The sequence below is a fragment of the Scyliorhinus torazame genome, chromosome 9 (assembly GCF_047496885.1).
Source record: "Scyliorhinus torazame isolate Kashiwa2021f chromosome 9, sScyTor2.1, whole genome shotgun sequence".
In the NCBI taxonomy this organism is placed as follows: domain Eukaryota; kingdom Metazoa; phylum Chordata; class Chondrichthyes; order Carcharhiniformes; family Scyliorhinidae; genus Scyliorhinus; species Scyliorhinus torazame.
In genome coordinates this window covers 116,948,334-116,965,612 of record NC_092715.1, presented here as the reverse complement: position 1 = coordinate 116,965,612, position 17,279 = coordinate 116,948,334, and the positions used below count along the sequence as shown (strand labels likewise).

General features: G+C 48.7%; 1 protein-coding gene across 5 annotated transcripts in view; it reads right to left on the bottom strand.

Annotated features, from left to right (window-relative positions):
• Positions 1-17,279, bottom strand: part of man2a1 (mannosidase, alpha, class 2A, member 1) — a 327,615-nt gene that overhangs the window by 109,625 nt on the left and 200,711 nt on the right. For all 5 annotated transcript variants that reach the window (XM_072516408.1, XM_072516407.1, XM_072516409.1 and 2 more), the window contains 2 exons: positions 14,538-14,768; positions 5,878-6,000 (listed from right to left, as the gene is read on the bottom strand). In XM_072516408.1, the coding sequence (XP_072372509.1) occupies positions 5,878-6,000; positions 14,538-14,768 (354 nt within the window). The remainder of the gene's footprint in view (positions 1-5,877; positions 6,001-14,537; positions 14,769-17,279) is intronic.

Here is a 17,279-nt window from a genome sequence, read left to right as displayed (position 1 = left end):
TGCTATGGCCAGGGGCTCAATCGCCAGTGCAAACAATAACGGGGACAGAGGACATCCCTGCCTCGTCCCTCTATGGAGCCATCGGGGCCCTATACAGCAACTGTACCCACCTGATATACCCATCCCCAAAACCAAATCTCCTCAGCACCTCATCCCACTCCACTCTGTCAAATGCTTTCTCGGCATCCATCGCCACCACTATCTCCGCTTCCCCCTCTGGTGGGGGCATCATCATTACCCCTAGCAGCCTCCGTATATTTGTATTCAGCTGTCTCCCCTTCACAAACCCAGTTTGGTCCTCATGAATCACACCCGGGACACAATCCTCTATCCTCATTGCCATGAGCTTGGCCAGAATCTTAGCGTCCACATTCAGGAGGGAAATGGGCCTGTAGGACCCGCATTGCAGCGGGTCTTTTTCCTTCTTTAGGAGGAGCGATATCGTTGCCTCTGACATAGTCGGGGGCAGCTGCCCCCTTTCCCTCGCCTCATTAAAGGTTCTCATCAGTAGCGGGGCCAGCAAGTCCATATATTTCCGATAGAATTCAACTGGGAATCCGTCTGGTCCCGGGGCCTTCCCCGCCTGCATACTCCCAATCCCTTTCACCACTTCCTCCGTCTCAATCTGTGCTCCCAGTCCCACCCTCTCCTGCTCCTCCACCTTGGGAAATTCCAGCTGATCCAGAAAGCACATCATTCTCTCCTTCCCATCCGGGGGCTGAGCTTCATATAATCTTTCGTAAAATGCCTTGAACACTCCATTCACTCTCTCCGCTTCCCGCTCCATCTCTCCCTCCTCATCTTACACCCCCCCATCTCCCTCGCTGCTCCCCTTTTCCTCAGTTGGTGGGCCAGCAACCTGCTCGCCTTCTCCCCGTATTCGTACTGTACACCCTGTGCCTTCCTCCATTGTGCCTCTGCATTACCCGTAGTCAACAAGTCAAATTCTACATGTAGCCTTTGCCTTTCCCTGTACAGTCCCTCCTCCGGTGCCTCCGCATATTGTCTGTCCACCCTCAGAAGTTCTTTCAACAACCGCTCCCTTTCCCTACCCTCCTGCTTTCCTTTATGTGCCCTAATAGATATCAGCTCCCCTCTAACCACTGCCTTCAGCGCCTCCCAGACCACTCCCACCTGTACCTCCCCATTATCATTGAGTACCAAGTACCTTTCAATACACCCCCTCACCCTTAAGCACACCCCCTCATCTGCCAATAATCCCATGTCCATTCTCCAGGGTGGACGCTATTGTTTTTCTTCCCCTATCTCCAGGTCCACCCAATGTGGAGCATGATCCGAAATGGCTATAGCCGTGTACTCCGTCCCCGTCACCTTTGGGATCAGTGCCCTTCCCAGAACAAAAAAGTCTATCCGTGAATAAACTTTGTGGACATAGGAGAAAAACGAAAACTCCTTACTCCTAGGTCTACTAAATCTCCAGGGGTCTACTCCTCCCATCTGCTCCATAAAGTCCTTAAGCACCCTAGCTGCAGCCGGCCTCCTTCTGGTCCTGGACCTCAATCTGTCCAGCCCTGGGTCCAGCACCGTATTAAAATCTCCACCCATTATCAACTTCCCCACTTCTAGGTCCGGGATTCGTCCTAACATACGCCTCATAAAGTTGGCATCATCCCAGTTCGGGGCATACACGTTCACTAATACCACCGCCTCCCCTTGCAATTTGCCACTCACCATCACGTATCTGCCCCCACTATCCGCCACTATAGTCTTTGCCTCAAACATTACCCGCTTCCCCACTAGTATGGCCACCCCCCTGTTTTTTGCGTCTAGCCCCGAATGAAACACCTGCCCCACCCATCCTTTGCGTAGTCTGACCTGGTCTATCAGCTTCAGATGCATCTCCTGAAGCATAACCACATCTGCCTTAAGTTTCTTTAGGTGTGCGAGTACCCGTGCCCTCTTAATCGGCCCATTCAGCCCGCTCACATTCCACGTGATCAACCGGGTTGGGGGGCTCTTTACCCCCCCCCCCCCTTGACGACTAGCCATCTCCTTTTCCAATCCAGCTCCTCACCTGGTTCCCACGTAGCCGTATCTCCCCCAAGCGGCGCCCCCCCCGCCCCGACCCCCCCCCCCCCACCATACCAGCTCCCCCTTCTCCCCAGCAGCAGCAACCCAGTTAACCCCCCCTCCCCCCCCGCTAGATCCCAAACTAGCGTAATTGCACCCCCCATGTTGCTCCCAGAAGTCAGCAAACTCTGGCCGACCTCGGCTTCCCCCCGTGACCTTGGCTCACACTGTGCAAGGCCCCCTCCTTCCTGCTTCCTTGTTCCCGCCGTGATTACCATAGCGCGGGAACAAAGCCCGCGTTTCCCTTTTGGCCCCGCCCCCAATGGCCAGCGCCCTCAGCTCCTCATCCTCCCTCCCCCACGACATGGGGAAGAGAGAAAAGTTACAGGGTCGCAGGATTAACAACTTGGGAAGTCATCTCTTCCCTCTTTTCCCCTCCTTGATCCCACATATTCACCCCCCCACTTTGTCCCAAACGTTCTTTTTATGGCCCGCTCACTCCAGTTTCTCCTCGACAATAAATGTCCACGCCTCATCTGCCGTTTCGAAGTAGTGGTGTTTCCCTTGATGTGTGACCCACAGTCTTGCCGGTTGCAGCATTCCAAATTTAATCTTCCGTTTGTGCAGCACCGCCTTGGCCCGATTAAAGCTTGCCCTCCTTCTCGCCACCTCCGCACTCCAATCTTGATATACACGGATCACCGCGTTCTCCCACCTACTGCTCCGAGTTTTCTTTGCCCATCTGAGGACCATCTCTCTGTCCTTATATCGGAGAAAACTCACCACTATGGCTCGAGGAATTTCTCCAGCCCTCGGTCTTCGCGCCATAACTCGATAGGCTCCCTCCACCTCCAGCGGACCCGTCGGGGCCTCCGATCCCATTATCGAGTACAGCATCGTGCTCACATATGTCCCGACATCCGTCCCTTCTACGCCTTCGGGAAGACTAAGAATCCTTAAATTCTTCCTCCTCGCATTATTCTCCAGCACCTCCAGCCTTTCCACACACCTTTTGTGTTGTGCCTCGTGCATCTCCATTTTCACCATCAGGCCCTGTATGTCGTCCTCATTCTCAGCAGCCTTTGCCTTCACGACCCGAAGCTCCTGTTCCTGGGTCTTTTGTTCCTCCTTTAGCCCCTCAATCATTTGTAATATCGGGGCCAACAGCTCCTTCTTCATCTCCTTTTTGAGTTCTTCCACGCAACGCCGCAGGAACTCTTGTTGGTCAGGGCCCCATATTAAACTGCCTCCTTCCGACGCCATCTTGCTTTGTGCCTGCCTTCCTGGCCGCTGCTCTAGAGGATCCACCGCAATCTGGCCACCTTCCTCTCTTTTTTCCATCCGTGTCCAGGGGGGATTCCCTTCTGGATTACAGCACAGTGTTTTTTGCCGTTAAAATTGCCGTTGGGGCTCCTATCAAGAGCCCAAAAGTCCGTTTCAACTGGGAGCTGCCGAAACGTGCGACCTAGCTGGTCATCGCCGCACCTGGAAGTCCAGTTTATATCACTTTTGATCTCCCACTAAGTAGATGTGCATTTTAAATATGAATAATGGTGTTTGTGTCTGTCAAGCCCATTCATCGAGAAAAATGTCAATATCCACTTCATTTAACATATTCCTAAAATGTGCCAGAGATTTTCTTTATTATTACTAGATGTCTATTTCATGTATTCATTGTTCTTTGTTTGAAGAATTTTCTGACCTGTTTTAAATTTGCATTTCGCTGATTGAAAAATTGATATCTTGGGCAGAATTTTATCAGTGGTGCATCGTTCCCATGCGGAACTCTAAGTGTGCTCTATTTCCACTCTCTTGCCTTTTTCCCATTTCTCGCACAATTTCAATAAAAAATGAAATTGCTGCTGGCGTGCATGGGTGAGATGTGCAATTCCATGGTGGGGAATGCTTTTCAGTGGGGAAACCTGACATCAGTCAACAATGCTGCTGCTTTGGGTAAGCATAAAACAATCCTCCTGGTCAAACAGGGAGACTTTGCATTATTGTTAAAACCTTCCTGCCCAACTCCATTTCCATGAACATAAGACTTACTGCGAGCACAAAGTTGGCATGGGTATTATTTAAAATTTAAGCTTGTAAATATTTCACATTACATTGATTTTGTTTTATTCATGTTGGGATCATCGTTATTTGTTGCGACTAGCTTGATCTAACTGTATTGGCATGCCTCATGGTTGGTGCACACTAATGGAGACAGCAGGGTTAAGGACATTTTCTTTAGTGTGGAAGAAACAATGTTGTGTCTTTTGCTCACTTTTTATTGAGTGTTCATGTTAGTGTCCTTCTTCGGCAGTCCCTCGGGGTCGAGGATGACTTGCTTCAACACTAAAAATCAATTCTCAGTTGACTAAGAATACAATGTGTGACTTACAGTCTCTGTCGCAGGTGGAGCAGATGATAGTTGGAGGAGCAGGAGGATGGGGTGCCCAGGTTGTCATACATTCCTTTTGCTGTCAACAATTTGCTTCATCGTTGGGAAACTGCGCTTCTCCCCACTCCCCTAGGACATTAATCGACGGCAAACACCCCCTGATATTCATCACCTGCAAACCCCCCAACCCCTCCCCCCCTTACTCGACCAACATTTATCGCCGGCAAACCCCACTGCCATTTCAACCTTCCTCTAACAATGCTAAAGTATAGACGGCACTCTCCACTCCCCCCCACGGGGTTCCCATTGGGGTCTGCCTCCATCATTGCCCTCTGGCACAGGTTAGTAAGTTGGCACTGTGACAACTGGGCAATGCCAGGAGGTAGTGCCGGGACAGTGCCCAGGCATGACCCTCACCTCCAACTCCCCAGGAGTTATACTTATCTCTGCGCTCCTGGAGTAATCCCCTCAACTTCCCCACACCTGGCCAAACCAGTTGTAAACCTGAAAGTGGAAACATTTGGTAGGTCTCCCGGCTTTTATCGGCCATGCAGTGCCACAGCGAGCTGGTTTACCAGCACAGTGTAGCCATTGGATCGTGCCCCAGGTCTAATACACGAGCTAATGTAACTAAAGTATGCAAAGATGGCCTTTGGTGGCCACAGCTCTCTCTTTGATTTTATTCTATGATTCTTTAAAAGATGGAGCCTCTGGATTTGATGTCTCCCCAAACTGCTACAGGGTGGCCACCTCCATTAAGCTGGTGGCCTCTGCATGTGGCCAGGGGCTGTTCCACTACCAGCTAAATTTCTGCAAAGCCAAGAAACAACCCTTAAGTTGGGACTTCATATAAATTGGCTGTCCACCCCTGGAAATCTTCTTCAACAGCAGGAATGCATTGGACAGCCATCCTGGCACGATTTCCCCTCATTTTCACAGCCCCTCTGTCTCTAAGCCTAAGGCAAGGAGGTGCAAGGAAAAACCAAATGGGAAACAGGGACAGCACTTCATATTTCTACTAGGCTTATAACAACCTTTTGGCATTCATAGTAACGTTAATAATTTTTAGATTCTAATCGTTGCTCTCATTTTCTCAGCCATCCAATTTAATAATCTACACCTTCGCTGGACTTACATTTTCTTTCCTATTTGTCCCACTAGTACAATATTTTGCCATACATCATCATTTCCTTTGTCATTTAAGTAATCCTGTCCTTCCCCCTCCATCACAAGAGTTTCCCCTTTTGTTTATTTCCTAGCTCTGTAGTTGTTTAAAAGCTATATACCTCTAACATCTTCAGTTCTAATGAAAGGTATCAAACTAAACCATTAGCTCTATTTTTCTTTCCACAGAGGCCACCTGCCCTGCTGAGCATTTCCAGCAACTTCTGTTTGTTTTTCAGATTTACAGCATTTTCAGTATTTTGCTTTTATTAAATAAAATATATTTGTTTTACCTTGGCTTCTCCATTCGGCAAGAAGAGGTAGGCACCGCTCTTATCCCGGTTACTTGTGGTTCCATACCACCAGAACTGAATATTTATTTGATGTTCTCTCATATCCTCCTTGGTGTTTATTTTCTAATACAATAAGAAAGGAATTAGGATATTTTATTGACTTAAATAATTCTGAAATGTAATTTAATATTTATCCCCATTTGAATCTCTTTTTGAGTTTCACCTCCATCAAAACACATACAGTAGTGACAAATATACAAGTCGGTCACAAGCTCCCCTATCTTCGAATCAGGAAGTTTACACCAATAATCAAAAACAATTGAACCAAGTAAACTCGCTGCTGATCAAAATGACTTCTTCTTCAAAAGTAATAAAATTCATAAAATGCTGCAAGCACATAAGGGAGTATTCATAATTGAAGCAATGACTACTATAATGCAGCATCACGATACTACTTAGATTGCTCCATTACCCATCGTGGTTTGTATTGTCTCCTTATGTGATCCCTTTGGGCAATCAGCAAATGTTATTACTTAAAAAAAGTATCCCAGTTCAATTTAGATATATACAGAAAAAGTACAGCTGATCTCTAAATGTCTGTGCCATGAAATAGGTCCATTGGAAAACAGTCAAAGAACTATTATTGGCACTTGATCTGTTAGAAACTTCAGTGAAATTCAACATGATTTTACAATGAATTCCATCGCACGTTTTTGAAGAAAACTTTATTTTAACTTTGATTTAATTTGTTTCCATCAAATTGAATCTGGTATATGTTGGAGCCATACCTGGCACAAAGGAAAATGGTTATGGTGGTTGGAAGTCAATCAACTCAGCTCCAGGACGTCACTGCAGGAGTTCCTCAGGGTAGTGTCCTGGACCCAGCCATCTTCAGCAGCTTCATGAATGACCTCCCTTCCATCATAAGATCAGAGGTGGGGATGTTTGCAGATGACTGCACAACGTTCAGCACCATTCCCGACTCCTCAGATAATGAAGCAGTCCATGTCCAAATGCAGCAAGACTTGGACAATATCCAGGGTTGGGCTGAAAAGTGGCAAGTTACATTCGCGCCACACAAGTGCCAGGCAATGCCCATCTCCTACAAGAAAGGATCTAACCATCGCCCCTTGGCATTCAATGGCATTACCATCGCTGAATCCCCCACAATTAACATCCTGGGGGTTACCATTGATCAGAAACTGAATTGGATTAGCCATATTAATAATGTGGCTACCAGGGCAGGTCAAAGGCTAAGAATCCTACAGTGTGTAACTCACCTCCTGACCCACCAAAGCCTGTCCACCATCGACAAGGCACAAGTCAGGAGTGTCATGGAATATTCTCCATTTGCCTGGATGAGTGCAGCTCCAGCTCCAACAACAACACTGAAGAAGCTTGACACCATCCAGGACAAAGCAGCCTGCTTGATTGTTTCCCCTTCCGCAAACATTCAAACCGCCCACCACCGACTAACAGTGGCAGCCACGTGTACCGTCTACAACATGCACTGCAGTAACTCAACAAGGTCCCTTAGACAGCACCTTCCAAACCCACGACCACGACCATCTTGAAGGACAAGAGCAGCAAAAACTTGGGAACCCCACTACCTGGAGGTTCCCCTCCAAGTCACTGACCACCCTGACTTGGAAATATATCGTTGTTCCTTCACTGTCGTTGGGGCAAAATCCTGGAACCCCCTCCCTAACATCACAGTGGGTGTACCTTGACCTTAAAGACTTCAGCGGTTCAAGAAAGCAACTCACCACCACCTTCTGAAGGGCAATTAGGGATGGGCAATAAATGCTGGCCTAACCAGCGACGCTCACATCCCGTAAATGAATTAAAAGAAAAATCTCAGATACTAACTTTGATATGTTTCGAAAATGGGTTTTATTCTCAAAAGCATAAATATCTGCTTCTAAATGAATTAACAGAAACTGAATTCTGAAATGTTACAAATTTAGATCTACTACACCCCCAGCTTTAACAGACTCACATCAGTATTGTATTTCTATATGTGTAAACTCATATGCCCAATATCTACTTATTATTGCACAACAACAGGACATGGGGTTTAACAAGGATTGACTTTCCACGTCTTTCATACAGAAAGCATTTGACAAAGCATCACATAAAAGGCTGATTAACAAGTTTGACGCTTATGGAAGAGGAGGGTCAGCGTCAAATTGGATTACAAACTTTGGTTTTCGGGTAGAAAACAGTGAGTTGTGGAAAGTAGATATTTTTCAGATTGGAGGATGGTAGACATTGGTGTGCCCCAAGGGGCGGTGCTAGGACCACTTCTTTTTGAGTTTGGGGATCAGAGCAAGAGGAAATTTTCAAAATTTACCTATAATACCAAACTTGGAAAAGTTACAGTAAGAGCAATACTAATTGACTACAAGACATAGATAGGCTAGCATAAAGGGCAATTAAGTGGCAGATGGAACTTAATAGAAAGAAGGTTTTTGGATTGGATTGGATGTGTTTATTGCCACGTGGACCAAGGTACAGTGAAAAGTATTTTTCTGCGAGCAACTCAACAGATTATTAAGTACATGAAAAGAAAAGAAAAGAAAATACATTGGGGCAGCACGGTAGCATTGTGGATAGCACAATTGTTTCACAGCTCCATGGTCCCAGGTTCGATTCCCGGCTTGGGTTACTGTCTGTGCGGAGTCTGCACATTCTCCCCATGTGCGCGTGGGTTTCCTCCGGGTGCTCCGGTTTCCTCCCACAGTCCAAAGATGTGCAGGTTAGGTGGATTGGCCATGCTAAATTGCCCATAGTGTCCAAAAATTGCCCTTAGTGTTGGGTGGGGTTACTGGGTTATGGGATAGGGTGGAGGTGTGGACCTTGGGTAGGGTGCTATTTCCAAGAGCCGGTGCAGACTCGATGGGCCGAATGGCCTCCTTCTGCACTGTAAATTCTATGATTCTATAAATAGGGCCACACAAAGTACACAATGTAACTACGTAAGCACCAGCATCGGATGAAGCATACAGGGGTGTAGTGTTAATGAAGTCAGTCCATAAGAGGGTCGTTTAGGAGTCTGGTAACAGCATGGAAGAAGCTGTTTTTGAGTCTGTTCGTGCATTTTCTCAGACTTCTGTATCTCCTGCCCAATGGAAGAAGTTGGAAGAGTGAGTAAGCCGGGTGGGAGGGGTCTTTGATTTTGCTGCCCGCTTTCCCCAGGCAACGGGAGGTATAGATGGAGTCAATGGATGGGAGGCAGGTTTGTGTGATGGCCTGGGCTGTGTTCACGACTCTCTGAAGTTTCTTGCGGTCTTGGGCCGAGCAGTTGCCATACCAGGCTGTGATGCAGCCAGATAGGATGCTTTCTATGGTGCATCTGTAAAAGTTGGTAAGAGCTAACGTGGACATGCCTAATTTCCTTAGTTTCCTGAGGAAGTATAGGCGCTGTTGTGCTTTCTTGGTGGTAGCGTCGACGTGGGTGGACCAGGACAGATTTTTGGTGATGTGTACCCCAAGGAATTTGAAACTGCTAATCATCGCCACCTCGGCCCGTGGATGCTGACAGGGATGTGTACAGTACTTTGTTTACTGAAGTCATTTTGACAGTTTTCATTTTGGCAGAAGGAACAGAAAGGATTCAATACAGACCAAATGGTACAGCTCTAAAGAGTATACAGGGGCAGAGGGATCTGGAGTGAATGTGTAGGGGCATCTTGACAAATATATGAATAGGATGGGAATAGAAGGATACGGACCCAGGAAGTGTAGAAGATTGTAGTTTAGTCGGGCAGTATGGTCGGCACGGGCTTGGAGGGCCGAAGGGCCTGTTCCTGTGCTGTACATTTCTTTGTTCTTTGTTCTTTGTTTGTATAGATCTTTGAAGGTGGCGGGACATATTGAAAGTATTGTTAGCATATGGGATCTTGAGGTATTAGGTACAAAAGTAGGGAAATTATGCTGAACCTTTATAAAGTTCTGGTTAGGCCATAACTAGAAAATAGTTTCCAGTTCTGGTCACCACACGAAGGAAGGATGTGAGGATCCTTGAGAGGGTGCACAGGAAATTTACCAGAATGGTTCTAGGGATGGGAAATTTAGCTGCAGCGTTAGGCTGGAGAAGCTGAGGTTGTTCTCCTTGGAGCAACTGAAAGTTAAGCAGAGATTTGATGGAGGTATACAAGATAATGACAGGTTTGGACAAAGTAGATGAAAAGAAACTATTCCTATTAGCTAATGGTATAAGGACTAGACAACACATGTTAAGGTTTGGAGCAAAAATTGTAGAGGGAATGTGAGGAAACATTTTTTTTAAGGAGGTGAGTGATAATGGTCTGGAACCGGTCTTCCACGAGGATGGTGGAAACGGAGATGATCAATTAATTCCAAAAGAAATTAGATGGGCACATGCAGGAAATAAGTTTTGGGGCCTATGGGGTTAGAATGTGGAATGGGACAGACTGGATTGATCCATGGCTTAGACTTGCTGGGCCAAATGGCCTCCTCCTGTGTCATAAATGATTCTATGACTCCATCTATTTTTTTGTGTCTCTGTCGGCGCACCAAGTTAACATTAGATTGCCAAGATTTTGTTTCAATCATTAAGCAGCTTCATTTTATGGTAAGGTGAAACAGAAATAGAGGGATGGATTCTCTGCCTCGCAATGTCAGAAATGCAAATCACGATTGGGCATCTGGCAAAAATCGGGGTTTTTGTCTGGCGCCCCGGCTCAGACAGCCATTGCTGCAGTCTGTCTTTTAAATGCACCCCTTTGGTGCTTCTTACAGGCTCTTGGCTGCTCACGCTGCTGAGTGCTTGCTGCCTGTATTATTTAAATGCTCCGAAGGCCTCTGGTCATCTGGAATCCCACCCAGGCCGCCCCTCTGGACACCCTCATACCCTAGCTGTATCATCAAAGGGATGGCATGGCCAAACTCAATCTGGGACCCACCAGGTGTTAACATTCCTCATAAGTGCTGCCCCACTGCAGAGGAAGCAGGTGATCAGCAGAGCTCACCCCAACCAGCGGACACTAGCACTGTGACCTTTGGAACCCTCGCCTGTTCTCTGCTCCTCTCAGGCAGAAGCTTTACTAGTGACCCGCACCACTCCGGATCACCAGCTGTCTCATCCTGATGTGGCTGGCAGCACTAACTGCCTCTGCCACCATCTCCCAGGTGGTGATCAGGAGGGCAGTCTTGAGACTGCAGCCCACACTGGGGAAGAGAGTGCCCCTCAGCTCCTCACTGATATGGAGCTGCGGGTCCACCTCGGACTCCCGAACTCGTGGGGTAGGTCTTCTGTGAGCAATCTTGGTGGTTGCAGTGAGTGTATGCTAAGTGGAGGGCTTAAAAACAGCTCCAGTTGCCAGGCTCTTTAGAAATAACTCCAGTCCCAGCGGTTAGAACACTGGGCCGGGGATTGCTCCGAATTTGCAGCGGCAGAGTGCTGGCCCATTTGCATGTCCTGACTCTCTTACCGAATTGCGCCCCCAACAGGAATGCGAACTGTATGCAATTCAGTCCCGGTGTCAACACTTAAGGTGGGATTTACCCACCAACCTGTCACGTGTTTTTCAGCGGCAGAGGACGCCTACCAGCGGGATCTACCGGTCCCGCCATTATCAACGGGATTTCCCGTTGACTACTCCCCTCATTGCTGGGAAACTCATGCACTGGCAAGGGATAGGAATATCCCACCAGCCTGACCAGCCGGTAAATCCCACGCTTAGTCTCCCAAACGGAGAATCCTGCCCAGAGATTAATTGGTACAGCTTGTATTTATATAATTTTACAACATAAAGAATCCGACCTTCACGAGCTTTGTTGTTTTACTTGATGACCAGAATAATTCTCTGCATTCTGCCCAACAACCCAGGGTAAAACATTATGGGCGCGATTCTCCGGCCTCGTTGCACTCTCGCTTGCCACTCCAGTGCTCGGCGGGGCGGGGACTCGGAGGAGTGGGCCGCCATGGAAGGGGCAGGGGCTGGCGATGCTGGGGTGGACAACCGTGAGTGGCACCAGCATGCCAACCCCTGGATTGTGTGTACCTGTTAAGGGGAGAACCCTTGTCGCTGCCCGAATTCCACACTGACCACTCGTAACCGCCGCCGACTGCATGCGGCTGAAGGCTATTGCTAGTCAGGAACTGGCAATCATGGTTGTTAAGTGAGCACTTCACATGACCCAAGTGGATTTGTGTGGGTGGGTGGGCAATGTAGCATGTGAGTCATAGCCTAGTGTTCCAATCACACCTTGATGCACGAACACTGTGCTTGAAGACTGCGGGAGGCAACACCACATACTGTGTAACATCACCCTGCGAGTCGGACATTCTGCCGAGACCCTCAGCCATGGCCGTCACCAACTGCGCCTTGGACACCTTCACTAATGGTGCCAACATCGTGCACCAGGCTTTCTATTGTGGTTGCCACCTTAGCAATGTTGGCCTCGGTGCCACGCACTGCTGCCGACATCTCCTGCACCCGTGGCCTCTGGCACTCCAAATATTGGCTATGGACTTGCTGGAGTATTGCTGACATCTCCCTCTGAATGCCCCGGCCACACCCTATCATCTCCATCAGCTCCGGGTAACCCTGTACCAGAGGCTCAGCATCAGGCTGGGACTCATCTGGGTCCTGGGATCCAGCAGACCTCCAACTGCTGTCTCACCTGGGAGTTCCTGCCTCCACCTGATGTACATCAGCAACAGTGTGGTGCTTACCAGATTGTGCCCCAGAAGCCAGACAAACGTTTCCCACGGAGGTAAATATATCTGCGCTGGCGGAGGGTGGGGATGACTCCGTGACGCATCGATCGTGTCTTCCTCCGAGCAGTCCTCCAAGGTACTCTACAGAGGTGGGATGGTTTAGCTCAGTAGGCTAGACAGCTGGTTTGTGATACAGAACAAGGCCAGCAGCGCGGGTTCAATTCCCGTACCAGCTTACCCGAACAGGCACCGGAATGTGGCGACTAGAGGCTTTTCACAGTAACTTCATACTTGTGACAATAAAAAAGCTTATTATTACTGGGGGGCTGGAGAGGGCAATCCGGAATGAACCGGCGCCTTCGGCTGGAGGACCTGCGGGAGAATGGACATGTGGACAGTGGGTGGGATAGATCAGTCAGTAAGGCAATAACAATTCACGTTTGACAGATTCTCCAGGTGGGGCCTGGTGGTTCTTCACTTCTGCGACTTCCGCCAACCTCCCATGTTGGTGACCGCTCTATCCTCGGCCATCCTAGTCACCTCCAGGGCCCGATCCTCGAAGGTGGTGAGGATTCTCAAATCCAGCACTCCACCCCTAGTCTGGGCCCTCTCCCGGCGATTGTGTGAGAGCTTCTCCTGCGGAAACACAGAGGGCATCGTTAGCCACACGCAAGGTTCACAGCGATGGGAGGGTGTGTGAAAGAAGGATTGGAGGGGGGGGGGGGGGTGTTGAAGTGAGAGGGGGGTAAAGGGGGGGGTTAGGAGTGCATGGACAGTTGGGAGGGTGGATGCTTGCGTGGGGACGGAAAAGGGGGGGGGGTGCCAACCCACCTGTGCTGCCAGGTGTAAATCATTGACCTTACGACCCTGGAGGCCAGTCCCTCTGGTCACGCTCCCAGAACTGACAGCCACCACCACCTCGGCCCAGGCAGCACTGGCTGCCCTGTGGCTCACTCTCTGGAACCCTCGGGGTGTAGGACATCCCTCCTGGCCTCCACCGCATCTAGGAGCCTCGCCAGGTCCGCATTGCCGTATCTTCTCGGCGCCATGACTGCGGGTTGACTGGGATTGGCTGTGCAAGTGCTGTTTAAGTGCTGCTTGACCTTGTTAGTGGTGGGCTGGCGATCACGGTCCCGGCGAATCGCCTGGCGATTTGTGGCGAGAAGCCCGTGGGGCCTCATTAAGTGGACCAATTAACGTTGAATAGTGTTGCCGGCCTTGCCGAGCACATGGAAGCTCATGGCAGTACCAGCTCGCTATCACACTTCGAAATCTTTCCCGAGAATCACACCCTCAATCTCTGCGCTGGTATTTCAGCCTTGTTGCAGAACTTTGGAACTTGATTGACATTTAATGAGTGGAATAAGCAACCTCTCTAACCCTCATTCAAAAACTGATTTTTATTTCCTTTGAGCTGTTTAGAAAGATATTACGGACTTTCTGACAGGTTTACTTCCAGTGGTGGTATCTCAGAAGATTCCAAGCAAATAGTCACTTCACTATCTGACTGGGAGTAGAACCGTTCTTGTTTTCACTTAAAGAAGGTAACTTCTACATAGTAATAGACAGGATAAATTTGAACCAATCTTCATACTTTGAAAACCTGCAACAAATGGAGGTAGCTGAGGGAGCAGTCATGAGAATGAGTCATTAGGAACAGTCAACAACATTCAAAGCATCTTTTAGATGTTTTAGAAGTTGAATGTGGCTGTGGTCAGACAGTGCTGAAGGCTGCATCAGTGACTGAATAGAAGAATAAAAATAATTTCACAAAGGAAAAAGGTAGGAATTAGAACAGGAGTTCATGCTTTAGTTTGGATTCTGTTTGTGAATATGAAACTGATATGAAAGAGCACAAAAGTAACATCCAACTGTTATTAGGGGACCCATTTATTGATACGTAGAGGTTTGATGAATTAGCGATAGTTGTGGTTGTTTTACAGAATAGAGAAACACTTTTTACAATCTTTACCTCCAAGAATCCTTTCGTTCCCGAAAACCAAGCTTTCAAATTTAAATTTTCAATGGTGACATCACCAGTGTAGCTTTTCAACATGTTGATCTTGAAGGGGCTGTCTATGCTTAATTCCTCTCTTCCATTCAGGTACAGAGTGTAATCAGCAGGCACAGTTTTGATATCTGGAGCTTCCACCAACTGGTACAGCCCCAGTCCTAGAGCTGATACCTGTGCCATAAAGGAAACCTGTTAAAAGAATAAAGGAAAGAAAATACATCAAGAGGAAACCTTCAATTTTGATCCATTCTATCAATATGCTGATGTAGGGGAATCATGGGATACAGTTAGAATTTTTTTCAGCAGTGGGGAGCTGGACTCGCTAGCCAGACCGGCTCCTCATACATATACCGCCATGTTGAAATGGTGCCCTGATTTCTAAGTGAGCTTGAGGGTCCTCCACACCCCCCACCCACGGACAATGTCACCCCCTGCATTCATGGATATCACCCCCCCCCCTCCCCCCAAGTGAGGACACCCTGCTATGGGGTCTCTGAGTGCCCCCCCCCCCTTTACAGGTCTCTCCATCTCCTTTCGGGACCCCCTCTTCCAGGACTCCCACCGTCACCCCTCCAAGCTTTAGGAGGCCACTTCATATCTGCCCTTCACCCCAGCACCCATCATATCACACTAATCCCCCCTTTCATTGACATGGCCCCCTCAGGTCCCGACCCTTGGCAGTGCCATCCTGGCACCCAGGCACATCAGCACTGCCATCATGGCCAGGCCAAGGTGCCAAGATGGCAGTGCCATGGTGCTGGGATGCCAGAGGGAGAGCTAGGATGCCACCCTGCCCTGTCCTTGACCACCCAGGGATCTCCATTGGCCTGAGAGACCCAGGTGCCGTTACGCCTGGTCCACGTTTGTGTGGACCAGTACTAAACAGCATCCTGGCGAGGTCTCGCTGGGGAGGCCGTTTGTTCCCAGGAGCCCAGAGAATCCGATGCATGCATATTCAAATGGACCTAATGGATCTACGGACCTACGGAAACTAAAGAAATTTGCCATGTCGGCATCGACTCTCACAAACTTCGACAGACGTGCGATACAGAGCATCCGATCTGGCTGCATCACAGCCTGGTATGGCAACTGCTCGTTCCAAGATCGCAAGAAACTGCAGACTGTGGTGAACTCAGCCCAACGCGTCACACAAGCTTGCCACCCCCACATTGATTCTGTATACACCTCTCGCTGCTTCAGAAACGCAGACAGCATTATCAGAGACTCCTCCCACACAGGCAATGCCTTCTTCCAGACCCTTCCATCAGGCAGAAGGTACAGAAGTCTGAAGACTAGCATATCCAAATATAGGAACTGACATAGCTACAAGACTCCTCAATGGCTCACCCTCGGACTGATCTGTTCCCTGTAAGAACACTATTCACGACGTCCTATGCTGCTCTTGCTCATGTATTTGCTTTGTTTCCTTTGTTTGGCCCCTTGTTCTGCACTGTAACCAATTACTGTTTGTCGATGTACCATTTGTCAATGTTCTCTGTTGATTATTCTTTTGTCAACTATGTACGTACTGTGTACATTCCCTCGGCCGCAGAAAGATACTTTTCACTGTACTTCGGTACTTGTGCCAATAAATCAAATCATTAAATATGCTGATCTGGATCACGGCCAGAGAGGGCGAGATCCCGATCGTGACACCTTGGGAGGTTCGGTTGAATGTCGTGAGATGTCTTGAGCGTCGTGAATCTCATGAGAGGCCTCTTGCGAGATTCAACAACCTCTTTGCGCCACCAAGTTGGGTGCGACGGTGCCAGTAAATCGTGCCCAGAGAATTAAGTGAAAAGATATAATTAAGAAAATGCAAGATGAGGAGAAAGAACAGAGACAAAGGAGGAAAACCAGATTGTCAATCAGCAGCATATGATCTTGGGACGATTGGAAGATTAGGGAGAACTGATACATAACAATAAACAATATGTTGAGATAAGCAGCTGGTCAAATGAATATGTGACAATTCAGCAGGAATTGCCCACTCAAGCTTTGCAACTGTATAAGTTGTCTGTTTGATGTCGTATTAGCAGAGTTGCAGCTTACCTTTGCGAAGGCGACTCTCCCTGCAAATGCTTGAATAAAGGGCGACTCGTATTGATCGTATTGATATCTGATTCTCGAGATGATCATTTAAAGGGAAAGCTGGAGGGACATTTCCCCTAACAATGTTTACCCATTTCAATGTTCATAGGGTACTTCATCATAGGGTACTTCAAATACCATGGGCGGGATTCTCCCCTTTGGGGACTAAGTCCCCATGCTAGCGGGACAACCGGCGCCAGCCACCGGTGTCACCAGCCCCCGAAAGAAAGAAATTCTCCGAACATTCGGGGGCTAGGTAGACGTCGGAGGGGTTGCCGCCTCTCCAGCCGGCGTGATCTCGCGCATGCGCGGACCGGCCGGCGTATTTCCGTGTATGCGCGGGGGTTCTCTTCTCCGCACCGACCCCCGGGCAATATGGCGGAGTCCTACAGGGGCCCGGCACAGAGGAAAGATGTGCACCAACGGAACAAGCCCATCCGCAGATCGATGGGCCCCGATCACGGTCCAGGCCACCGTGGGGGTCCCCCCCGGGGTCGGATCCCCCCGTGCCACCCCCCCACCCCCCCCCCCCCAGGACCATCCCCGGTGGGGGGTCAGAGAATCCCAGCACATAACTCTGCAAGGTTGATATTCCACTTCTTAGATCAC